The sequence below is a fragment of the Electrona antarctica genome, assembly GCF_951216825.1.
Source record: "Electrona antarctica genome assembly, contig: scaffold_349, whole genome shotgun sequence".
NCBI lineage: Eukaryota > Metazoa > Chordata > Actinopteri > Myctophiformes > Myctophidae > Electrona > Electrona antarctica.
The window spans coordinates 68,938-96,183 of NW_027638381.1; the positions used below are offsets into that span (position 1 = coordinate 68,938).

At 48.8% G+C, this 27,246-nt stretch overlaps 1 protein-coding gene across 3 annotated transcripts in view; it reads left to right on the plus strand.

Annotated features, from left to right (window-relative positions):
- Nucleotides 1-27,246, plus strand: part of LOC306918127 (RPA-related protein RADX-like) — a 61,849-nt gene that overhangs the window by 18,370 nt on the left and 16,233 nt on the right. For all 3 annotated transcript variants that reach the window (XM_079531007.1, XM_079531008.1, XM_079531009.1), the window contains exons 5-12: nucleotides 6,499-6,641; nucleotides 8,589-8,781; nucleotides 11,654-11,762; nucleotides 13,549-13,658; nucleotides 16,619-16,732; nucleotides 18,135-18,230; nucleotides 19,354-19,524; nucleotides 21,765-21,922. In XM_079531007.1, the coding sequence (XP_079387133.1) occupies nucleotides 6,499-6,641; nucleotides 8,589-8,781; nucleotides 11,654-11,762; nucleotides 13,549-13,658; nucleotides 16,619-16,732; nucleotides 18,135-18,230; nucleotides 19,354-19,524; nucleotides 21,765-21,922 (1,094 nt within the window). The remainder of the gene's footprint in view (nucleotides 1-6,498; nucleotides 6,642-8,588; nucleotides 8,782-11,653; nucleotides 11,763-13,548; nucleotides 13,659-16,618; nucleotides 16,733-18,134; nucleotides 18,231-19,353; nucleotides 19,525-21,764; nucleotides 21,923-27,246) is intronic.

The window sequence follows — 27,246 nt, forward strand, 5'->3', positions numbered from 1 at the left end:
CATTTATTCATCCTGTCGGCCCTAAAGGTCTTTATTACATTTCTTCAGCCTGTCGGCCCTAAAGGTCTTTATTACATTTATTCAGCCGGTCGGCCCCTAAAGGTCTTTATTACATTTATTCAGCCGGTCGGCCCTAAAGGTCTTTATTACATTTATTCATCCTGTCGGCCCTAAAGGTCTTTATTACATTTATTCATCCTGTCGGCCCTAAAGGTCTTTATTACATTTATTCATCCTGTCGGCCCTAAAGGTCTTTATTACATTTATTCATCCTGTCGGCCCTAAAGGTCTTTATTACATTTATTCAGCCTGTCGGCCCTAAAGGTCTTTATTACATTTATTCAGCCGGTCGGCCCTAAAGGTCTTTATTACATTTATTCATCCTGTCGGCCCTAAAGGTCTTTATTACATTTATTCATCCTGTCGGCCCTAAAGGTCTTTATTACATTTATTCATCCGGTCGGCCCCTAAAGGTCTTTATTACATTTATTCATCCTGTCGGCCCTAAAGGTCTTTATTACATTTATTCATCCTGTCGGCCCTAAAGGTCTTTATTACATTTATTCATCCTGTCGGCCCTAAAGGTCTTTATTACATTTATTCATCCGGTCGGCCCTAAAGGTCTTTATTACATTTATTCAGCCGGTCGGCCCCTAAAGGTCTTTATTACATTTATTCATCCTGTCGGCCCTAAAGGTCTTTATTACATTTCTTCAGCCTGTCGGCCCTAAAGGTCTTTATTACATTTATTCAGCCGGTCGGCCCCTAAAGGTCTTTATTACATTTATTCAGCCGGTCGGCCCTAAAGGTCTTTATTACATTTATTCATCCTGTCGGCCCTAAAGGTCTTTATTACATTTATTCAGCCTGTCGGCCCTAAAGGTCTTTATTACATTTATTCAGCCGGTCGGCCCTAAAGGTCTTTATTACATTTATTCAGCCTGTCGGCCCTAAAGGTCTTTATTACATTTATTCATCCGGTCGGCCCTAAAGGTCTTTATTACATTTATTCAGCCGGTCGGCCCTAAAGGTCTTTATTACATTTATTCATCCTGTCGGCCCTAAAGGTCTTTATTACATTTATTCATCCTGTCGGCCCTAAAGGTCTTTATTACATTTATTCAGCCGGTCGGCCCTAAAGGTCTTTATTACATTTATTCATCCTGTCGGCCCTAAAGGTCTTTATTACATTTCTTCAGCCTGTCGGCCCTAAAGGTCTTTATTACATTTATTCAGCCGGTCGGCCCTAAAGGTCTTTATTACATTTCTTCAGCCTGTCGGCCCTAAAGGTCTTTATTACATTTCTTCATCCTGTCGGCCCTAAAGGTCTTTATTACATTTATTCATCCTGTCGGCCCTAAAGGTCTTTATTACATTTATTCATCCTGTCGGCCCTAAAGGTCTTTATTACATTTATTCATCCTGTCGGCCCTAAAGGTCTTTATTACATTTATTCAGCCGGTCGGCCCTAAAGGTCTTTATTACATTTATTCATCCTGTCGGCCCTAAAGGTCTTTATTACATTTATTCATCCTGTCGGCCCTAAAAGTCTTTATTACATTTATTCATCCTGTCGGCCCTAAAGGTCTTTATTACATTTATTCATCCTGTCGGCCCTAAAGGTCTTTATTACATTTATTCATCCTGTCGGCCCTAAAGGTCTTTATTACATTTATTCATCCTGTCGGCCCTAAAGGTCTTTATTACATTTATTCAGCCGGTCGGCCCTAAAGGTCTTTATTACATTTATTCATCCTGTCGGCCCTAAAGGTCTTTATTACATTTATTCATCCTGTCGGCCCTAAAGGTCTTTATTACATTTATTCAGCCTGTCGGCCCTAAAGGTCTTTATTACATTTATTCAGCCTGTCGGCCCTAAAGGTCTTTATTACATTTATTCAGCCTGTCGGCCCTAAAGGTCTTTATTACATTTATTCATCCTGTCGGCCCTAAAGGTCTTTATTACATTTATTCATCCTGTCGGCCCTAAAGGTCTTTATTACATTTATTCATCCTGTCGGCCCTAAAGGTCTTTATTACATTTATTCATCCTGTCGGCCCTAAAGGTCTTTATTACATTTATTCATCCTGTCGGCCCTAAAGGTCTTTATTACATTTATTCATCCTGTCGGCCCTAAAGGTCTTTATTACATTTATTCATCCTGTCGGCCCTAAAGGTCTTTATTACATTTATTCATCCTGTCGGCCCTAAAGGTCTTTATTACATTTATTCATCCTGTCGGCCCTAAAGGTCTTTATTACATTTATTCATCCTGTCGGCCCTAAAGGTCTTTATTACATTTATTCATCCTGTCGGCCCTAAAGGTCTTTATTACATTTATTCATCCGGTCGGCCCTAAAGGTCTTTATTACATTTATTCAGCCGGTCGGCCCTAAAGGTCTTTATTACATTTATTCAGCCGGTCGGCCCTAAAGGTCTTTATTACATTTATTCAGCCGGTCGGCCCTAAAGGTCTTTATTACATTTATTCAGCCGGTCGGCCCTAAAGGTCTTTATTACATTTATTCATCCGGTCGGCCCTAAAGGTCTTTATTACATTTATTCATCCTGTCGGCCCTAAAGGTCTTTATTACATTTATTCATCCTGTCGGCCCTAAAGGTCTTTATTACATTTATTCAGCCTGTCGGCCCTAAAGGTCTTTATTACATTTATTCATCCTGTCGGCCCTAAAGGTCTTTATTACATTTATTCAGCCGGTCGGCCCTAAAGGTCTTTATTACATTTATTCATCCTGTCGGCCCTAAAGGTCTTTATTACATTTATTCATCCTGTCGGCCCTAAAGGTCTTTATTACATTTATTCATCCTGTCGGCCCTAAAGGTCTTTATTACATTTATTCAGCCGGTCGGCCCTAAAGGTCTTTATTACATTTATTCAGCCGGTCGGCCCTAAAGGTCTTTATTACATTTATTCATCCTGTCGGCCCTAAAGGTCTTTATTACATTTATTCATCCTGTCGGCCCTAAAGGTCTTTATTACATTTATTCAGCCGGTCGGCCCTAAAGGTCTTTATTACATTTATTCAGCCGGTCGGCCCTAAAGGTCTTTATTACATTTATTCAGCCGGTCGGCCCTAAAGGTCTTTATTACATTTATTCAGCCGGTCGGCCCTAAAGGTCTTTATTACATTTATTCATCCGGTCGGCCCTAAAGGTCTTTATTACATTTATTCAGCCGGTCGGCCCTAAAGGTCTTTATTACATTTATTAATCCGGTCGGCCCTAAAGGTCTTTATTACATTTATTCAGCCGGTCGGCCCTAAAGGTCTTTATTACATTTATTCAGCCTGTCGGCCCTAAAAGTCTTTATTACATTTATTCATCCGGTCGGCCCTAAAGGTCTTTATTACATTTATTCAGCCGGTCGGCCCCTAAAGGTCTTTATTACATTTATTCATCCGGTCGGCCCTAAAGGTCTTTATTACATTTATTCAGCCGGTCGGCCCTAAAGGTCTTTATTACATTTATTCAGCCGGTCGGCCCTAAAGGTCTTTATTACATTTATTCATCCGGTCGGCCCTAAAGGTCTTTATTACATTTATTCAGCCGGTCGGCCCTAAAGGTCTTTATTACATTTATTCAGCCTGTCGGCCCTAAAAGTCTTTATTACATTTATTCATCCGGTCGGCCCTAAAGGTCTTTATTACATTTATTCAGCCGGTCGGCCCTAAAGGTCTTTATTACATTTATTCAGCCGGTCGGCCCTAAAGGTCTTTATTACATTTATTCATCCTGTCGGCCCTAAAGGTCTTTATTACATTTATTCAGCCTGTCGGCCCTAAAGGTCTTTATTACATTTATTCAGCCGGTCGGCCCTAAAGGTCTTTATTACATTTATTCAGCCGGTCGGCCCTAAAGGTCTTTATTACATTTATTCATCCTGTCGGCCCTAAAGGTCTTTATTACATTTATTCAGCCGGTCGGCCCTAAAGGTCTTTATTACATTTATTCAGCCGGTCGGCCCTAAAGGTCTTTATTACATTTATTCATCCTGTCGGCCCTAAAGGTCTTTATTACATTTATTCAGCCGGTCGGCCCTAAAGGTCTTTATTACATTTATTCAGCCGGTCGGCCCTAAAGGTCTTTATTACATTTATTCAGCCGGTCGGCCCTAAAGGTCTTTATTACATTTATTCATCCTGTCGGCCCTAAAGGTCTTTATTACATTTATTCAGCCGGTCGGCCCTAAAGGTCTTTATTACATTTATTCATCCTGTCGGCCCTAAAGGTCTTTATTACATTTATTCATCCTGTCGGCCCTAAAGGTCTTTATTACATTTATTCAGCCGGTCGGCCCTAAAGGTCTTTATTACATTTATTCATCCTGTCGGCCCTAAAGGTCTTTATTACATTTATTCATCCTGTCGGCCCTAAAGGTCTTTATTACATTTATTCATCCTGTCGGCCCTAAAGGTCTTTATTACATTTATTCATCCTGTCGGCCCTAAAGGTCTTTATTACATTTATTCATCCTGTCGGCCCTAAAGGTCTTTATTACATTTATTCAGCCTGTCGGCCCTAAAGGTCTTTATTACATTTATTCATCCTGTCGGCCCTAAAGGTCTTTATTACATTTATTCAGCCGGTCGGCCCTAAAGGTCTTTATTACATTTATTCATCCTGTCGGCCCTAAAGGTCTTTATTACATTTATTCATCCTGTCGGCCCTAAAGGTCTTTATTACATTTTCAGTGTTGAGATTGTATCTTGCTTTATTCCTTGTACACGTACATTGTCTTAACGATATAGTAACTGCAACGAAAAATCGATCCCGCTGCCCCCCCCCCCCCCCCCCCCCCAGGTTGGCGGAGGGAGTGCAGCGCCCAGGATTACATTAGATAATTGACACTGGGTGAAAAAATGGGTTACAAAACTGTGGGATAAAACATTAAAAAAGGGTCATCCTGGTGTTTAGTTGTCTCCACCAGGCCGAAGGCATGGGGAGAGAGTATGTTTTGCACTCCGTCCGTGTGTGTGTCCGTCCGTCCGTGTGTGTGTCCTTCCGTCCGTCTGTGTACAGCTAATCTCCGGCACCGTTAACCCGGCCGATGCCAAACTTTGCACACACACTCCCTGGATGCCAACGATGAACCTCTGCCCCACATTTTCCAGAACGGCCAGTTATAGCGCCACCATGAGGCAGCTTTTCACATTTTTGACCTACAACTGCACCGATCTGCGTGAAACGTTGCATGCACACTCCCTAGAGGCCAAGGACAAACCTTTGACCTGCATTTTCCGCATCTGCCTTTTATAGCGCCACCAGGAGGCCGACTTTTGTAAAACACATTTTTTGATATTACTCTGTCCAAAGATTGTCCAAAAATCTCACAAATCGTTACACAGTATCTCTATGGTCATGTGCTCAAGTTGGATCTGTCCGATATTTCATATTCCATCCTAATTGGCTATAATTGGCTTTCACAGTTTGCAAGATTGCCCCGTTTTGAACAATAGCCTCAAATCATGAACGCAGCATGCAATTTACGTGAAATCTTTCACACTTTTTCTTACTAGGCTGAGGAATATATCCCACCCTTTTCACATTGGCCTGTTATAGCGCCACCAACAGGTTGATTTTTGCAAAACACATTTTTGGAACAAAATGCCTCAAATCATAAAAAAAAAAAAAAAACATCCTCCTAAACATCCTTGCCAAACATCACACACACTCCTATCCTCCTGGTGGAGACCTGTGCCCGGAAGGGCACTTTTTCTAGTTTTGGTGTGTTTTCTGTCTTTCAACTCCTCGGTGAGTTGGAGTCCTGTTCAGGGTTCCAGCGTAAACCGATATTGTTGTGTTGTGTGGCTTTTAAATCCTGACAGTTTTCTGAAATACCTTATGTTTCTGTATCAGTGGTAGGGATGGAGCCCGGAAATCGGGTCCATTACAAACCCGGTTCGGCATTTATCGAGACCCGATTATCAATAAGCTTTTGGCTTGTCGAGTCTGTTATCGGGTATAAGGGGGCTGGGACGCGACGGGTGGTTGCGTGGTGCGTCATCGTTTTGCCGTGGAACTATGGTGGAACGGGTGAAAAGGTTTGGTAACATTAAAAAAAAGACGAGGGGAGCTAAATGCAAGAATGTAGCCACCACAGCATACACGAAAGGGAGAATTTCGAGAATTTTCGACAATGCATAGACATCTGTCCATAATGCATTGTATTAAAGTGGTGCTCAATATTTCATGTCAAGGACCCCAAAAATATGTATTTGGTCGCCGACCCCCATCTGAAAATATGTTGTTCCAGGGACCCCCCCCAGAAGCAAAGACTTGAGTTAAAAACGTTATATATATTCAAAGATTTGCGCCATATTTTCACGATTTTTCAAAAATAGCAGATCTACAAGCTCATAGCGCGCCACTCGGTGGCGTGCTATGAGCTTGTAGATCTGCTATTTTTCAATAGCTAAATTATAACAATGTTTAAAACATGTGTTGTGGTGTATGTGTCGTGTGTGGTGTGGTTCCAGTGTCCAGGATCATGCTCCTCGGTGAGTTGGAGTCCTGTTCAGGGTTCCAGCGTAAACTGCCCCCCCTGCTGGTCAGGATCCTACAGAAGTCCAGACTGCGCTACTACGGGAAGCCTGGACACAAGATCCCTTATCCGTACCAGGTGAGAAGGACACAAGATCCCTTATCCGTACCAGGTGAGGACACAAGATCCCGTATCCGTACCAGGTGATATGGACACACGATCCCTTATCCGTACCAGGTGGGAAGGACACAAGATCCCTTATCCGTACCAGGTGAGAAGGACACAAGATCCCTTATCCGTACCAGGTGAGGACACAATATCCCTTATCCGTACCAGGTGAGATGGACACAAGATCCCTTATCCGTACCAGGTGGGAAGGACACAAGATCCCTTATCCGTACCAGGTGAGAAGGCCACAAGATCCCTTATCCGTACCAGATGAGAAGGACACAAGGTCCCTTATCCGTACCAGGTGAGAAGGACACAAGATCCCGTATCCGTACCATTTGAGGACACAAGATCCCTTATCCGTACCAGGTGAGATGGACACAATATCCCTTATCTGTACCAGGTGAGAAGGACACAAGGTCCCTTATCCGTACCAGGTGAGAAGGACACAAGGTCCCTGATTTGTACCAGGTGAGAAGGACACAATATCCCTTATCCGTACCAGGTGAGGACACAAGATCCCTTATCCATACCAGGTGAGACGGACACAAGATCCCTTATCCGTACCAGGTGAGAAGAACACAAGGTCCCTTATCCGTACCAGGTGAGGACACAATATCCCTTTTCCATACCAGGTGAGGACACAAGATCCCTTATCCATACCAGGTGAGACGGACACAAGATCCCTTATCCGTACCAGGTGAGAATAACACAAGGTCCCTTATCCGTACCAGGTGAGGACACAATATCCCTTTTCCATACCAGGTGAGGACACAAGATCCATTATCCATACCAGGTGAGGACACAAGATATCTTATCTGTACCAGGTGAGACGGACACAAGGTCCCTTATCCGTACCAGGTGAGAAGGACACAAGATCCCTTATCCGTACCAGGTGAGAAGGACACAATATCCCTTATCCATACCAGGTGAGAAGGACACAAGATCCCTTATCCGTACCAGGTGAGACGGACACAAGATCCCTTATCCGTACCAGGTGAGAAGGACACAAGATCCCTTATCCATACCATGTGAGGACACAATATCCCTTATCCGTACCAGGTGAGAAGGACACAAGATCCCTTATCCGTACCAGGTGAGAAGGACACAATATCCCTTATCCGTACCAGGTGAGAAGGACACAAGATCCCTTATCCATACCAGGTGAGGTAGACGCAACATCTACTATGGAAGGACTGGAACACAAGGGGCCTGATTCACTAAGGTCTGGAACACAAGGGGCCTGATTCACTAAGGTCTGGAACACAAGGGGCCTGATTCACTAAGGACTGGAACACAAGGGGCCTGATTCACTAAGGACTGGAACACAAGGGGCCTGATTCACTAAGGTCTGGAACACAAGGGGCCTGATTCACTAAGGTCTGGAACACAAGGGGCCTGATTCACTAAGGTCTGGAACACAAGGGGCCTGATTCACTAAGGTCTGGGACACAAGGGGCCTGATTCACTAAGGTCTGGAACACAAGGGGCCTGATTCACTAAGGTCTGGAACACAAGGGGCCTGATTCACTAAGGTCTGGAACACAAGGGGCCTGATTCACTAAGGTCTGGAACACGAGGGGCCTGATTCACTAAGGTCTGGAACACAAGGGGCCTGATTCACTAAGGACTGGAACACAAGGGGCCTGATTCACTAAGGACTGGAACACAAGGGGCCTGATTCACTAAGGTCTGGAACACAAGGGGCCTGATTCACTAAGGTCTGGAACACGAGGGGCCTGATTCACTAAGCCGTTTACAGCCGTGTAAAGGAATTGACCAAACTTCCCACGTTAGTGTCAGTTGAATCATGTATGTGGTTCTGTCAGTTGAATCATGTCTGTGGTTCTGTGTCAGTTGTATCATGTCTGTGGTTCTGTGTCAGTTGTATCATGTCTGTGGTTCTGTGTGTTCCAGGCGTACTTGGAGGTGGCGGACCAGAGCGGCGTCATGTCCGTGGTCCTGTGGAACGAGCTGTGTCCAGAGTGGTACCGCAGGCTGAGCGTGGGGACGGTTCTCTACCTGCACGGATACACGCTGAAGCAGAGCTACTGCAAGAGGTCCAGACCTCACATGCTGCACCACGGACTGAAGGTCTACAGCTCAGTGGGTACGTTACGAAGGTCTACAGCTCAGTGGGTACGTTACGAAGGTCTACAGCTCAGTGGGTACGTTATGAAGGTCTACAGCTCAGTGGGTACGTTACGAAGGTCTACAGCTCAGTGGGTACGTTACGAAGGTCTACAGCTCAGTGGGTACGTTACGAAGGTCTACAGCTCAGTGGGTACGTTACGAAGGTCTACAGCTCAGTGGGTACGTTATGAAGGTCTACAGCTCAGTGGGTACGTTACGAAGGTCTACAGCTCAGTGGGTACGTTATGAAGGTCTACAGCTCAGTGGGTACGTTACGAAGGTCTACAGCTCAGTGGGTACGTTACGAAGGTCTACAGCTCAGTGGGTACGTTACGAAGGTCTACAGCTCAGTGGGTACGTTATGAAGGTCTACAGCTCAGTGGGTACGTTACGAAGGTCTACAGCTCAGTGGGTACGTTACGAAGGTCTACAGCTCAGTGGGTACGTTACGAAGGTCTACAGCTCAGTGGGTACGTTACGAAGGTCTACAGCTCAGTGGGTACGTTACGAAGGTCTACAGCTCAGTGGGTACGTTACGAAGGTCTACAGCTCAGTGGGTACGTTATGAAGGTCTACAGCTCAGTGGGTACGTTATGAAGGTCTACAGCTCAGTGGGTACGTTATGAAGGTCTACAGCTCAGTGGGTACGTTACGAAGGTCTACAGCTCAGTGGGTACGTTACGAAGGTCTACAGCTCAGTGGGTACGTTATGAAGGTCTACAGCTCAGTGGGTACGTTATGAAGGTCTACAGCTCAGTGGGTACGGTACGAAGGTCTACAGCTCAGTGGGTACGGTACGAAGGTCTACAGCTCAGTGGGTACGTTATGACGGTCTACAGCTCAGTGGGTACGGTACGAAGGTCTACAGCTCAGTGGGTACGTTATGACGGTCTACAGCTCAGTGGGTACGTTACGAAGGTCTACAGCTCAGTGGGTACGGTACGAAGGTCTACAGCTCAGTGGGTACGTTATGAAGATGTTCAGATCAGTAGGTACTGTAGGTTATGAAGGAGATAGTCTCGCGTTGCCAGACTGTTGCCTCTCGCAATTTTCAAACGCTTCCGTCATACAGTCTGGAGCGACGGAAACTCTGATCATGAGTAAAATATAAATGCTTCCGTCATACAGTCTGGAGCGACGGAAGCTCTGATCATGAGTGAAATATAAATGCGTCCGTCATACAGTCTGGAGCAACGGAAGCTCTGATCACGAGTGAAATATAAATGCTTCCGTCATACAGTCTGGATCGATGGAAGCTCTGATTACGAGTGAAATATAAATGGTTCCGTCATACAGTCTGGATCGATGGAAGCTCTGATCATGAGTGAAATATAAATGCTTCCGTCATACAGTCTGGAGCAACGGAAGCTCTGATCACGAGTGAAATATAAATGCTTCCGTCATACAGTCTGGATCGATGGAAGCTCTGATTACGAGTGAAATATAAATGGTTCCGTCATACAGTCTGGAGCAACGGAAGCTCTGATCACGAGTGAAATATAAATTCTTCCGTCATACAGTCTGGAGCAACGGAAGCTCTGATCACGAGTGAAATATAAATGCTTCCGTCGTACAGTCTGGAGCAACGGAAGCTCTGATCACGAGTAAAATATAAATGCTTCCGTCGTACAGTCTGGAGCGACGGAAGCTCTGATCACGAGTAAAATATAAATGCTTCCGTCGTACAGTCTGGAGCAACGGAAGCTCTGATCACGAGTAAAATATAAATGCTTCCGTCGTACAGTCTGGAGCAACGGAAGCTCTGATCACGAGTAAAATATAAATGCTTCCGTCGTACAGTCTGGAGCAACGGAAGCTCTGATCACGAGTAAAATATAAATGCTTCCGTCATACAGTCTGGAGCAACGGAGGCTCTGATCATGAGTGAAATATAAAGCGGAAGTGAAGCCTCATCCCCACTTCCATTTTGTCTTTACAGTCGCACAAATGTATAAATATAAATCATCATACATACAAGCATACATACAGTTGCTTAGCAGAAATGGAAATCAAAACATAAGCTCTAAAGATATTCTCTACATATAGCATTCAGAGGTTGTGGAATAGTTGTCTGGCTACGTGAGACTATGAAGGAGAAAACATCACATCACTGGAGTCACTGTGGTGTGTTTCTGTGTGCCAGAGATCGGTCTGAATCCCTGGAGTCAGTCTGTAACGTGATGTGTCTCTGTGGTGTAACGTGATGTGTCTCTGTGTGCCAGAGATCGGTCTGCATCCCTGGAGTCTAATGTAACGTGATGTGTCTCTGTGGTGTAACGTGATGTGTCTCTGTGAGTCAGAGATCGGTCTGAATCCCTGGAGTCAGTCTAATGTAACGTGATGTGTCTCTGTGGTGTAACGTGATGTGTCTCTGTGGTGTAACGTGATGTGTCTCTGTGGTGTAACGTGATGTGTCTCTGTGGTGTAACGTGATGTGTCTCTGTGAGTCAGAGATCGATCTGAATCCCTGGAGTCAGTCTAATGTAACGTGATGTGTCTCTGTGAGTCAGAGATCGATCTGAATCCCTGGAGTCAGTCTAATGTAACGTGATGTGTCTGTGGTGTAACGTGATGTGTCTCTTTGGTGTAACGTGATGTGTCTCTGTGAGTCAGAGATCGATCTGAATCCCTGGAGTCAGTCTAATGTAACGTGATGTGTCTCTGTGAGTCAGAGATCGGTCTGAATCTCTGGAGTCAGTCTAATGTAACGTGATGTGTCTCTGTGAGTCAGAGATCGGTCTGAATCTCTGGAGTCAGTCTAATGTAACGTGATGTGTCTCTGTGAGTCAGAGATCGATCTGAATCCCTGGAGTCAGTCTAATGTAACGTGATGTGTCTCTGGGTGCCAGAGATCGGTCTGAATCCCTGGAGTCCGGCTGCGTCCATCACCGTGGTCCCTCCCAGATGTGTTCCGTCTCAGTGGGGTCTTCCCCAGGTCTGCTACCAGTTCACCAGCAGGTAACCCTGAGCCCCCCCCCCCCCCCCCTCATACCCTGAGGCCCCCCCCCCCCCCTCATAACCCTGAGCCCCCCCCTCCCCCCTCATACCCTGAGGCCCCCCCCCCCCCCCCATAACCCTGAGCCCCCCCCCCCCTCCCCTCATAACTCTGAGCCCCCCCCCCCCTCATAACCCTGAGCCCCCCCCCCTCATAACTCTGAGCCCCCCCCCCCCTCATAACCCTGAGCCCCCCCCCCCCTCCCCTCATAACTCTGAGCCCCCCCCCCCCCCCTCATAACCCTGAGCCCCCCCCCCCCTCATAACCCTGAGCCCCCCCCCCCTCATAACTCTGAGCCCCCCCCCCCCCTCATAACCCTGAGCCCCCCCCCCCCCCCCTCCCCTCATAACTCTGAGCCCCCCCCCCCCCTCATAACCCTGAGCCCCCCCCCCCTCATAACTCTGAGCCCCCCCCCCCCCCCCTCATAACCCTGAGCCCCCCCCCCCCCCTCATAACCCTGAGCCCCCCCCCCCCCCCCCCTCATAACCCTGAGCCCCCCCCCCCCCCCTCATAACCCTGAGCCCCCCCCCCTCATAACTCTGAGCCCCCCCCCCCCCTCATAACCCTGAGCCCCCCCCCCCTCATAACCCTGAGCCCCCCCCCCCCCTCCCCTCATAACTCTGAGCCCCCCCCCCCCTCCCCTCATAACTCTGAGCCCCCCCCCCCCCCCTCATAACCCTGAGCCCCCCCCCCCCCCTCATAACCCTGAGCCCCCCCCCCCCCTCCCCTCATAACTCTGAGCCCCCCCCCCCCCCTCATAACCCTGAGCCCCCCCCCCCTCATAACTCTGAGCCCCCCCCCCCCCTCATAACCCTGAGCCCCCCCCCCCCTCCCCTCATAACTCTGAGCCCCCCCCCCCCTCATAACCCTGAGCCCCCCCCCCCTCATAACTCTGAGCCCCCCCCCCCCCCCCTCATAACCCTGAGCCCCCCCCCCCCCCTCATAACCCTGAGCCCCCCCCCCCCCTCATAACCCTGAGCCCCCCCCCCCCCCTCATAACCCTGAGCCCCCCCCCCCTCATAACTCTGAGCCCCCCCCCCCCCCTCATAACCCTGAGCCCCCCCCCCCTCATAACCCTGAGCCCCCCCCCCCCTCCCCTCATAACTCTGAGCCCCCCCCCCTCCCCTCATAACTCTGAGCCCCCCCCCCCCCCTCATAACCCTGAGCCCCCCCCCCCCCCCTCATAACCCTGAGCCCCCCCCCCCCCTCCCCTCATAACTCTGAGCCCCCCCCCCCCCTCATAACCCTGAGCCCCCCCCCCCTCATAACTCTGAGCCCCCCCCCCCCTCATAACTCTGAGCCCCCCCCCCCCCCTCATAACCCTGAGCCCCCCCCTCCCCCCCCCTCATACCCTGAGCCCCCCCCCCATAACCCTGAGCCCCCCCCTCCCACCCTCATACCCTAAGCCCCCCCCCTCATAACCCTGCAGTATTGTTTTCGTCGACTAAAACTAAGACGAAAAATGTTCGTCGACCACCTTTTATTCACTGACAAAAACTACATGGAAACTAAATGAAAACTAAGCTACGACTAAAACTAAGACTAAATGTATTGACAATTTTGTCAACAAATAAAAACTAGACTAAAATGTTAGTAAGGGACTAGTGGACAAGAGATCCAGTATAAGTAATTTTACACTTGGTTGCATGCTGAAAATAGCAGATCTACAAGCTCACAACTGTGTGTGTGTGTGTGTGTGTGTGTGTGTGTGTGTGTGTGTGTGTGTGTGTGCATGTGTGCTCCTTCCAGGTCAGACTTGGACAGCGCGCCCAGCGGATCGGCCTGTGATGTCATCGGTATGGTGACGTACGTGAGTCGTGTTGAGAGACTGAAGGAAAGCAGCAAGACTAAAGACCAGGGTAAGACCTGTCTGTCTGCTTCCTGTCTGCCTGTCTGTCTGTCTGCCTGTCTGTCTGTCTGTCTGTCTGTCTGTCTGCCTGTCTGCCTGCCTGCCTGCCTGCCTGCCTGCCTGCCTGCCTGCCTGCCTGTCTGTCTGTCTGTCTGTCTGTCTGTCTGTCTGTCTGTCTGTCTGTCTGTCTGTCTGTCTGTCTGACTGACAGCAACGCACCACCTCCAATCACCTCCAATAACGAAAACAGTCCAGCGCTGGTCAGATGAGTCTGACTCTACCCTACAGGACTGTTTTGAGTCCATGGACTGGTCAATGTTTAAAGAGGCTGCAGAGGGAAATATTGATGAATATGCCGACAGCGTACTGTCAGTGATCAAGAAATGCATTGATGATGTAGTCCCCACTAAGACCATCAGAGTCTTCCCAAACGATAAGCCATGGTTAAACAGTACTGTGCGTGGGGCCATAACTCAGAGAGACATTGCATTCAAATCTGGAGATAAGGAAGAGGAAAAACCATCTCACTACTTCCTCCGCAAAACACTGGAAACCGCCAAAAAGGATTATGCTAAGAAGGTAGAAGAACACCTTGCTTCAAATAACAGCAAGGAGCTGTGGAAGGGTCTGCAAACCCCTGACTGACTTTAAATCCCCCCCGAAAAACGATAATGCCCTGTCCCCTTCTCTCCCTGACCAGTTGAACAATTACTATTTCAGGTTTGAAGAACCAATCTCTCCGTGAGAGCAAAGTACCATCATGCTTTAAAACAGCAATCATTGTCCCAGTCCCTAAAAAAGGCAAAGTAACTGGGTTAAATGACTGGAGACCGGTCGCACTCACACCCATTGTGAGCAAATGCTTTGAAAAACATGTCAGAAAGATGATCAACAGCAAGCTGCCACCCACACTGGACCCCCTGCAATTTGCCTACCGTCAGAACAGATCCACGGACGACGCCATTGCAACATCACTCCACACCACCCTCTCACACCTTGAGAAGGAGAAGTCTTATGTGAGAATGCTGTTCATTGACTATAGTTCAGCGTTCAACACCATTATCCCCCTCAAACTAGACTTCAAGCTAAAGAGCCTGGGTCTAAACTCAAACCTTTTGCAGCTGGATCCTCAACTTCCTGTCAGAGCGCCGTCAGGTGGTGCGGATGGGAACAAAGTCCTCTGCCCCCCTGACCCTCAGCACAGGAGCCCCTCAAGGATGCGTTTTGAGCCCCCTTCTCTACTCCCTGTACACCCACGACTGCGTGGCTTTGTTCAACTCAAACCAAGTGGTCAAGTTTGCAGAAAACCTGGCACAATGGTGTCAAGAGAACAACCTGGCTCTCAACGTTGACAAAACCAAAGAGCTGATCTTTGACTACAGGAGGCCTCCCAGAGACCACTCTCCTACAGGAGGCCTCCCAGAGATCACTCTCCTATCTTTGACTACAGGAGGCCTCCCAGAGATCACTCTCCTAACAGAAGGCCTCCCAGAGATCACTCTCCTAACAGGAGGCCTCCCAGAGATCACTTTCCTATCCAGGAGATCCTTACAGGAGGCCTCCCAGAGATCACTCTCCTATCCAGACTACAGGAGGCCTGTAGGAGGCCTGTATCCAGACTACAGGAGGCCTCCCAGAGATCACTCCCCTATCCAGATCCTATCCAGATCTCCTACAGGAGGCCTCCCAGAGATCACTCTCCTATCAGAGATCACTCTCCTATCAGAGATCACTCTCCTCCCAGAGATCACTCTCCTATCCAGGAGGCCTCCCAGAGATCACTCTCCTATCCAGGAGGCCTCCCAGAGATCACTCTCCTATCCAGGAGGCCTCCCAGAGATCACTCTCCTATCCAGATCTTTGACTACAGGAGGCCTCCCAGAGATCACTCTCCTATCCAGATACTACAGGAGGCCTCCCAGAGATCACTCTCCTATCCAGATACTACAGGAGGCCTCCCAGAGATCACTCTCCTATCCAGATCGGAGGAGGCCTCCCAGAGATCACTCTCCTATCCAGATCGGAGGTGCTGCAGTGGAAAGGGTCAGAGAGTTCAAATTCCTGGGAGTGCACATTACTGAGGACCTCACCTGGGCAGTGCAGACAGAGCGGGTGGTGAAGAAAGCACAACAACGCCTCTTCTTTCTCAGAAAACTGAAGAAAGCTGGAATGGGTCCAAAAGTTCTAAGAGCTTTCTACAGAGGCACCACAGAGAGCATCCTGACTGGTTGCTTCACGGCCTGGTATGGCAACTGCACTGACCTAAACCGCAAAGCATTGCAAAGGGTTGTGCGGACAGCCGAAGGCATCAGCAGATGTGCTCTCCCCCCTATCCAAGCCCTGTACGATGAACGCTGTGTCAGCAAAGCTCGAGGAATAATGAAGGACCCAAGTCATCCCAACCGCAGTCTATTTGAGATGCTACCACATGGGAAGCGGTTTCGCAGTCTCAAAGCCACTGGAAATAGACTGCAAAAAAGCTTCTTTCCCCGAACAATCAGATACATGAACGAACTGATAAGAACCAAAACGTATCAGGGAAAAGGAAAACGCTAGCCCCCCCCCCCCCCCCCCCCGCACCTTTGCCCTTTGCCCTCGCCCCGCACTATTAAGCTCGAATTGCACCTCTAAAACTATTTTGTTGTATATTTATTGAACATAGTCTACTGTGAAGTTAAAAAAAATAATAATAATTTTCCTACTACAAGGAAATGTATATTCATTTTTCTACTCTCGTTTGCTCTTTTTTGCACTCTATATTCTATTTTGTTTGCTGTGTTTTGCTGTTTTGATGTCGTATTATATTTGTGCTGCTGCATTGTCTGAAGGAAGCCAAACAAAACTAAGTTGTACTCTTATGTACCTGTACACAAGATGTAACAATAAAGCACAACCTTGAACCTTGACTGACCACCAGTAAAGAAGATGTGTTTTATGGTTATTCATTATTAAATGTGTTTATACCTCCAGATAAGTTCTGGACGGTCCGGTGGGTCCACGCAGTGGACGGGACGTCCAGACATCCGTTCATCCTCCAGATCTTCTCCCCGTCTCGCCCCGAGGTCTTCAACGCCATCTGTCCCAGTATGTCCAACCCTTTTCTGACAGTTTTCTGAAATACCTCATGTTTCTGTATCAGTGGTGCTCAATAATCATATTTAATTGGCACTGAAAGAATATATTCAAAGATTTGTGCCACATTTTCACGATTTTTCAAAAAAAGCAGACCTACAAGATTGTAGCGCGCCACTCGGTGGCGCGCTATGAGCTTGTAGGTCTGCTATTTTTCAATAGCTAAATTATGTTTAAAACACCAAAATGGGTTAAGCACATTTAGATGACAATACATTTAGTGGACTTTTACTTGTCACAGAGTATTTCTATATTGCAGTATTGATAGCTGTACTTAAGTAAAACATTAGAGTACTTTGTCCTCCACTGGTTAGTAAACTATGGAATGAACTTCCCATTGCAGTCAGAACTACAGACTCACTCCCAATCTAAACTATGGAATGGACTTCCCATTGCAGTCAGAACTACAGACTCACTCCCAATCTAAACTATGGAATGAACTTCCCATTGCAGTCAGAACTACAGACTCACTCCCAATCTAAACTATGGAATGGACTTCCCATTGCAGTCAGAACTACAGACTCACTCCCAATCTAAACTATGGAATGAACTTCCCATTGCAGTCAGAACTACAGACTCACTCCCAATCTAAACTATGGAATGGACTTCCCATTGCAGTCAGAACTACAGACTCACTCCCAATCTAAACTATGGAATGAACTTCCCATTACAGTCAGAACTACAGACTCACTCCCAATCTAAACTATGGAATGAACTTCCCATTGCAGTCAGAACTACAGACTCACTCCCAATCTAAACTATAGAATGAACTTCCCATTGCAGTCAGAACTGCAGACTCACTCCCAATCTAAACTATGGAATGAACTTCCCATTGCAGTCAGAACTACAGACTCACTCCCAATCTAAACTATGGAATGAACTTCCCATTGCAGTCAGAACTGCAGACTCACTCCCAATCTAAACTATGGAATGAACTTCCCATCGCAGTCAGAACTACAGACTCACTCCAAATCTAAACTATGGAATGAACTTCCCATTACAGTCAGAACTACAGACTCACTCCCAATCTAAACTATGGAATGAACTTCCCATTACAGTCAGAACTACAGACTCACTCCCAATCTAAACTATGGAATGAATTTCCCATTACAGTCAGAACTACAGACTCACTCCCAATCTAAACTATGGAATGAATTTCCCATTACAGTCAGAACTACAGACTCACTCCCAATCTAAACTATGGAATGAATTTCCCATTACAGTCAGAACTACCCCAGGTGTGGTTATAAACATTACGCTAATAGACCCCCAGGTGTGGTTATAATATTAATAGACCCCCAGCCCCAGGTGTGGTTATAATGTTCAGATATGTCTTCCCTGTGTATTTTCCCAGTGACGTACCTGGTGTGCACCCAGATGAGGGTGTGTCAGGTGACCGGCTCGTTACCGTACCTCACTAGCAGCTGTGAGACCGAGATCTTCATCACCGGTGAGTGAACATCTCACTGTGTACAGTGAACATCTCCCTGCGTACAGTGAACATCTCACTGTGTACAGTGTACATCTCACTGTGTACAGTGAACATCTCACTGCGTACAGTGTACATCTCACTGTGTACAGTGTACATCTCACTGTGTACAGTGTACATCTCACTGCGTACAGTGTACATCTCACTGTGTACAGTGTACATCTCACTGCGTACAGTGTACATCTCACTGTGTACAGTGTACATCTCACTGTGTACAGTGTACATCTCACTGGGTACAGTGTACATCTCACTGTGTACAGAATGAACAAGATAACTGTGTGTTGTGTATTCTGATGGAAAACTTTTATTTAGTTTTTTGTCCGTAGTGTTCTGAATACATTTCCATTTAGTTTTTAGTCTTCTGAATTATTTTAGTTTTTGTCTAGTTTTAGTTTTGATCCCCAGTTAAATTATGATTATTTGGGGGGATCCCCAGTTAAAATATGATTATTTGGGGGGGTCTCCAGTTAAAATATGATTATTTGGGGGGATCCCCAGTTAAAATATGATTATTTGGGGGGGTCTCCAGTTAAAATATGATTATTTTGGGGGGTCTCCAGTTAAAATATGATTATTTGGGGGGGTCTCCAGTTAAAATATGATTATTTTGGGGGGGGGGGGGGTCCCCAATTAAAATATGATTATTTGGGGGGGGGTCCAGTTAAAATATGATTATTTGGGGGGGTCCCCAGTTAAATTATGATTATTTGGGGGGGTCTCCAGTTAAAATATGAATATTTTGGGGGGGTCCCCAGTTAAAATATGATTATTTTGGGGGGGTCTCCAGTTAAAATATGATTATTTGGGGGGTCTCCAGTTAAAATATGATTATTTGGGGGGGTCTCCAGTTAAAATATGATTATTTTGGGGGGGTCCCCAGTTAAAATATGATTATTTTGGGGGGGGTCCCCAGTTATAATATGGTTATTTGGGGGGTCCCCAGTTATAATATGGTTATTTGGGGGGTCCCCAGTTGAAACGATGGTATCTGCGCCCTGAAAAGGTTGAGAACATCCTCTGTGTTTTATTGGAGGAAATTGAACAGTGACTGTCTGATGGCGTCCATTTTGTTTTCCAACCACAGGAGGTCACAAAGGTCAGCCGTACGTGTGTGACCCCAGGGTGAGGGGCTTCCTCCAGTGGACCAAGACCCTGAAAGACCACCTGACCATGAGAGGCTGCTCTGTGGGGGGTCACTACTGCTACCCGCAGCCCCCTCCCACCTTCACCCAGCCCCCTGGGGACCCTGGCCCAGGTTAGTGCTCTGTGGGGGGTCACTACTGCTACCCCCAGTCCCCTGGGGACCCTGGCCCAGGTTAGTGCTCTGTGGGGGGTCACTACTGCTACCCGCAGCCCCCTCCCACCTTCACCCAGCCCCCTGGGGACCCTGGCCCAGGTTAGTGCTCTGTGGGGGGTCACTACTGCTACCCGCAGCCCCCTCCCACCTTCACCCAGCCCCCTGGGGACCCTGGCCCAGGTTAGTGCTCTGTGGGGGGTCACTACTGCTACCCGCAGCCCCCTCCCACCTTCACCCAGCCCCCTGGGGAGGGTACCCCAGGTTAGTGCTCTGTGGGGGGTCACTACTGCTACCCGCAGCCCCCTCCCACCTTCACCCACCCTGGGGACCCTGGCCCAGGTTAGTGCTCTGTGGGGGGTCACTACTGCTACCCGCAGCCCCCTCCCACCTTCACCCACCCTGGGGACCCTGGCCCAGGTTAGTGCTCTGTGGGGGGTCACTACTGCTACCCGCAGCCCCCTCCCACCTTCACCCAGCCCCCTGGGGACCCTGGCCCAGGTTAGTGCTCTGTGGGGGGTCACTACTGCTACCCGCAGCCCCCTCCCACCTTCACCCACCCTGGGGACCCTGGCCCAGGTTAGTGCTCTGTGGGGGGTCACTACTGCTACCCGCAGCCCCCTCCCACCTTCACCCAGCCCCCTGGGGAGGGTACCCCAGGTTAGTGCTCTGTGGGGGGTCACTACTGCTACCCGCAGCCCCCTCCCACCTTCACCCACCCTGGGGACCCTGGCCCAGGTTAGTGCTCTGTGGGGGGTCACTACTGCTACCCGCAGCCCCCTCCCACCTTCACCCACCCTGGGGACCCTGGCCCAGGTTAGTGCTCTGTGGGGGGTCACTACTGCTACCCCCAGCCCCCTCCCACCTTCCCCCAGCCTGTGGACGGTACCCCAGGTTACCATGAGCCAGTTCTCTGTTCAAATGGGACTCCAGACTCTCAATTACCTACTATATTATGTGATAATTGTGAAAGGCCACTCAGTCAGTCTGTGGTCCAGGCTAGATCTGACACTCAGTCAGTCTGTAGTCCAGGCTAGATCTGACACTCAGTCAGTCTGTAGTCCAGGCTAGATCTGACACTCAGTCAGTCTGTGGTCCAGGCTAGATCTGACACTCAGTCAGTCTGTGGTCCAGGCTAGATCTGACACTCAGTCAGTCTGTGGTCCAGGCTAGATCTGACACTCAGTCAGTCTGTGGTCCAGGCTAGATCTGACACTCAGTCAGTCTGTGGTCCAGGCTAGATCTGACACTCAGTCAGTCTGTGGTCCAGGCTAGATCTGACACTCAGTCAGTCTGTGGTCCAGGCTAGATCTGACACTCAGTCAGTCTGTGGTCCAGGCTAGATCTGACACTCAGTCAGTCTGTAGTCCAGGCTAGATCTGACACTCAGTCAGTCTGTGGTCCAGGCTAGATCTGACACTCAGTCAGTCTGTGGTCCAGGCTAGATCTGACACTCAGTCAGTCTGTGGTCCAGGCTAGATCTGACACTTTCACCTGTGCAATTTCCAGCCTCTGCCTCAGCCAATTGAGGCTCAACCAATCAGGCTCTGCCAGTGGGCCGAATTGATTGCCAAGTACACTTTTCACAGTCAGTTTGCAGTCTTCACACATACACAGATCTCCATGTGGGACACCGTCTGACAGTTCAAATGGGTGCTATGACAACGTATATCATTAGGTTCCCAAGTTCCATATTTCCCAATATGACCTGTACGTGCGACGGGCCTAGTTACCTTTAATCCACCCGACACTGAAACATATCATTATTACGTCACCATCGAGAGCCAGTTATGCCCTGGCATTGGTACATATCTTCATCACGTCATACGCTGCTACGGGACATACGCATCAAAGTAACCACAGTATACTGCTAATCAACTTACAAATTACATATACATATATACAACTTACATATACATACATATATGTAATCTGAAACCTATCTTTATTACGTCACCATTGCGAGCCAGAGATTTGAAAGTTCGTAGCGGTTGACAGTACTTGCGCGCTCTGCTTGCGCACTAGTAGGTCATTTATGGCCTACTTGTGTGCAAAGCGCAAGTAGGCACTCGACAGAGTGCAGTTCTGGTTATTTATGTTCTCTTGTGAACTTCCAGCTGCTATTCCTCTGATATTGATTGATTGATTGATTGATTGATTGATTGATTGATTGATTGATTGATTGATTGGTTGTCTTCCAGCTGCCATCCCTCTTCTGGCTGCAGCTGATCTGAAGACGGAGTTAGAATCTCTTCAGTACAGAGAGCACAGAAGACTGGCGGTGCAGGGACACATCGTGGCCGTCGCGTACCGGACCCGTCCTCAGAACCCTGACCACCAGAACCCTCCTGGCCACCAGGTACTGACCCGTCCTCATAACCCTGACCACCAGAACCCCCCTGACCACCAGGTACTGACCCGTCCTCATAACCCTGACCACCAGAACCCCCCTGACCACCAGGTACTGACCCGTCCTCAGAACCCTGACCACCAGGTACTGACCCGTCCTCAGAACCCTGACCACCAGAACCCCCCTGACCACCAGGTACTGACCCGTCCTCAGAACCATGACCACCAGGTACTGACCCGTCCTCAGAACCCTGACCACCAGGTACTGACCCGTCCTCATAACCCTGACCACCAGAACCCCCCTGACCACCAGGTACTGACCCGTCCTCAGAACCCTGACCACCAGGTACTGACCCGTCCTCAGAACCCTGACCACCAGAACCCCCCTGACCACCAGGTACTGACCCGTCCTCAGAACCCTGACCACCAGGTACTGACCCGTCCTCAGAACCCTGACCACCAGGTACTGACCCGTCCTCAGAACCCTGACCACCAGAACCCCCCTGACCACCAGGTACTGACCCGTCCTCAGAACCATGACCACCAGGTACTGACCCGTCCTCAGAACCCTGACCACCAGGTACTGACCCGTCCTCATAACCCTGACCACCAGAACCCCCCTGACCACCAGGTACTGACCCGTCCTCAGAACCCTGACCACCAGGTACTGACCCGTCCTCAGAACCCTGACCACCAGAACCCCCCTGACCACCAGGTACTGACCCGTCCTCAGAACCCTGACCACCAGGTACTGACCCGTCCTCAGAACCCTGACCACCAGGTACTGACCCGTCCTCAGAACCCTGACCACCAGGTACTGACCCGTCCTCAGAACCCTGACCACCAGGTACTGACCCGTCCTCAGAACCCTGACCACCAGGTACTGACCCGTCCTCAGAACCCTGACCACCAGGTACTGACCCGTCCTCAGAACCCTGACCACCAGGTACTGACCCGTCCTCAGAACCCTGACCACCAGGTACTGACCCGTCCTCAGAACCCTGACCACCAGGTACTGACCCGTCCTCAGAACCCTGACCACCAGGTACTGACCCGTCCTCAGAACCCTGACCACCAGGTACTGACCCGTCCTCAGAACCCTGACCACCAGGTACTGACCCGTCCTCAGAACCCTGACCACCAGGTACTGACCCGTCCTCAGAACCCTGACCACCAGGTACTGACCCGTCCTCAGAACCCTGACCACCAGGTACTGACCCGTCCTCAGAACCCTGACCACCAGAACCCCCCTGACCACCAGGTACTGACCCGTCCTCAGAACCCTGACCACCAGGTACTGACCCGTCCTCAGAACCCTGACCACCAGAACCCCCCTGACCACCAGGTACTGACCCGTCCTCAGAACCCTGACCACCAGGTACTGACCCGTCCTCAGAACCCTGACCACCAGGTACTGACCCGTCCTCAGAACCCTGACCACCAGGTACTGACCCGTCCTCAGAACCCTGACCACCAGGTACTGACCCGTCCTCAGAACCCTGACCACCAGAACCCCCCTGACCACCAGGTACTGACCCGTCCTCAGAACCCTGACCACCAGGTACTGACCCGTCCTCAGAACCCTGACCACCAGAACCCCCCTGACCACCAGGTACTGACCCGTCCTCAGAACCCTGACCACCAGGTACTGACCCGTCCTCAGAACCCTGACCACCAGGTACTGACCCGTCCTCAGAACCCTGACCACCAGAACCCCCCTGACCACCAGGTACTGACCCGTCCTCAGAACCCTGACCACCAGGTACTGACCCGTCCTCAGAACCCTGACCACCAGGTACTGACCCGTCCTCAGAACCCTGACCACCAGAACCCCCCTGACCACCAGGTACTGACCCGTCCTCAGAACCCTGACCACCAGGTACTGACCCGTCCTCAGAACCCTGACCACCAGGTACTGACCCGTCCTCAGAACCCTGACCACCAGGTACTGACCCGTCCTCAGAACCCTGACCACCAGGTACTGACCCGTCCTCAGAACCCTGACCACCAGGTAATGACCCGTCCTCAGAACCCTGACCACCAGGTACTGACCCGTCCTCAGAACCCTGACCACCAGGTACTGACCCGTCCTCAGAACCCTGACCACCAGGTACTGACCCGTCCTCAGAACCCTGACCACCAGGTACTGACCCGTCCTCAGAACCCTGACCACCAGAACCCCCCTGACCACCAGGTACTGACCCGTCCTCAGAACCCTGACCACCAGGTACTGACCCGTCCTCAGAACCCTGACCACCAGGTACTGACCCGTCCTCAGAACCCTGACCACCAGGTACTGACCCGTCCTCAGAACCCTGACCACCAGGTAATGACCCGTCCTCAGAACCCTGACCACCAGGTACTGACCCGTCCTCAGAACCCTGACCACCAGGTACTGACCCGTCCTCAGAACCCTGACCACCAGGTACTGACCCGTCCTCAGAACCCTGACCACCAGGTAATGACATCTGAAAATAGCAGATCTGCTATTTTCAAATAGCAGTGTAAGTGTAAAATGACTTATACTGGATCTCTTGTCCACTAGTCCCTTCCTAGTGGATCTCTTGTCCACTAGTCCCTTCCTAGTGGATCTCTTGTCCACTAGTCCCTTCCTAGTGGATCTCTTGTCCACTAGTCCCTTCCTAGTGGATCTCTTGTCCACTAGTCCCTTCCTAGTGGATCTCTTGTCCACTAGTCCCTTCCTAGTGGATCTCTTGTCCACTAGTCCCTTCCTAGTGGATCTCTTGTCCACTAGTCCCTTCCTAGTGGATCTCTTGTCCACTAGTCCCTTCCTAGTGGATCTCTTGTCCACTAGTCCCTTCCTAGTGGATCTCTTGTCCACTAGTCCCTTCCTAGTGGATCTCTTGTCCACTAGTCCCTTCCTAACATTTTAGTCTAGTTTTTATTTGTTGACAATTGTCGATATATTTCGTCTTAGTTTTAATAAAACACTAAGGGTTGCCCACCTGCCCCTGACAGCTAAATAAAACACTAAGGGTTGCCCACCTGCCCCTGGCAGCTAAATAAAACACTAAGGGTTGCCCACCTGCCCCTGGCAGCTAAATAAAACACTAAGGGTTGCCCACCTGCCCCTGGCAGCTAAATAAAACACTAAGGGTTGCCCACCTGCCCCTGGCAGCTAAATAAAACACTAAGGGTTGCCCACCTGCCCCTGGCAGCTAAATAAAACACTAAGGGTTGCCCACCTGCCCCTGGCAGCTAAATAAAACACTAAGGGTTGCCCACCTGCCCCTGGCAGCTAAATAAAACGCTAAGGGTTGCCCACCTGCCCCTGGCAGCTAAATAAAACACTAAGGGTTGCCCACCTGCCCCTGGCAGCTAAATGAAACACTAAGGGTTGCCCACCTGCCCCTGGCAGCTAAATAAAACACTAAGGGTTGCCCACCTGCCCCTGGCAGCTAAATAAAACGCTAAGGGTTGCCCACCTGCCCCTGGCAGCTAAATAAAACACTAAGGGTTGCCCACCTGCCCCTGGCAGCTAAATGAAACACTAAGGGTTGCCCACCTGCCCCTGGCAGCTAAATAAAACACTAAGGGTTGCCCACCTGCCCCTGGCAGCTAAATAAAACACTAAGGGGGAATTTGCTTTCAGGTTAGCCCGACCAGGAAAGTGCTAATTTGAGAGTGGACACAACCTTCTATAAACACAACACCAGATATCTGTCTAAACACCTGAACGTGTCCAGAGCTCTGTCTTCTATAAACACAACACCAGATATCTGTCTAAACACCTGAACGTGTCCAGAGCTCTGTCTTCTATAAACACAACACCAGATATCTGTCTAAACACCTGAACGTGTCCAGAGCTCTGTCTTCTATAAACACAATTTACAATTACAATTTACAATTTAGGCATTTAGCAGACGCTCTTAATCCAGAGCGACTTACAATAGGCAAGAACAAAAAGCATGGGAATACATCACATATGTAAAAAAAAATGCATTTATCGCGAAACATGCGTAAGCTAAGACCGTGACTAGAACATATCTATATAATGACACTATACATATAAACTATAACTAGAACATATCTATATAATGACACTATATAGATATGTTCAGATATGTGTCTAAACACCTGAACGTGTCCAGAGCGCTCTGTCTCCTATAAACACAACACCAGATATCTGTCTAAACACCTGAACGTGTCCAGAGCTCTGTCTCCTATAAACACAACACCAGATATGTGTCTACACACCTGAACGTGTCCAGAGCTCTGTCTCCTATAAACACAACACCAGATATCTGTCTAAACACCTGAACGTGTCCAGAGCTCTGTCTTCTATAAACACAGCACCAGATATGTGTCTAAACACCTGAACGTGTCCAGAGCGCTCTGTCTTCTATAAACACAACACCAGATATCTGTCTAAACACCTGAACGTGTCCAGAGCTCTGTCTTCTATAAACACAACACCAGATATCTGTCTAAACACCTGAACGTGTCCAGAGCTCTGTCTTCTATAAACACAACACCAGATATCTGTCTAAACACCTGAACGTGTCCAGAGCTCTGTCTTCAATAAACACAACATCCGGATATCTGTCTAAACACCTGAACGTGTCCAGAGCTCTGTCTTCTATAAACACAGCACCAGATATCTGTCTAAACACCTGAACGTGTCCAGAGCTCTGTCTTCTATAAACACAACACCAGATATCTGTCTAAACACCTGAACGTGTCCAGAGCTCTGTCTCCTATAAACACAACACCAGATATCTGTCTAAAGACCTGAACGTGTCCAGAGCTCTGTCTTCTATAAACACAACACCAGATATCTGTCTAAACACCTGAACGTGTCCAGAGCGCTCTGTCTTCTATAAACACAACACCAGATATCTGTCTAAACACCTGAACGTGTCCAGAGCTCTGTCTTCTATAAACACAACACCAGATATCTGTCTAAACACCTGAACGTGTCCAGAGCTCTGTCTTCAATAAACACAACATCCGGATATCTGTCTAAACACCTGAACGTGTCCAGAGCTCTGTCTTCTATAAACACAGCACCAGATATCTGTCTAAACACCTGGACGTGTCCAGAGCTCTGTCTTCTATAAACACAGCACCAGATATCTGTCTAAACACCTGAACGTGTCCAGAGCTCTGTCTTCTATAAACACAACACCAGATATGTGTCTAAACACCTGAACGTGTCCAGAGCGCTCTGTCTCCTATAAACACAACACCAGATATCTGTCTAAACACCTGAACGTGTCCAGAGCTCTGTCTTCTATAAACACAACACCAGATATCTGTCTAAACACCTGAACGTGTCCAGAGCTCTGTCTTCTATAAACACAACACCAGATA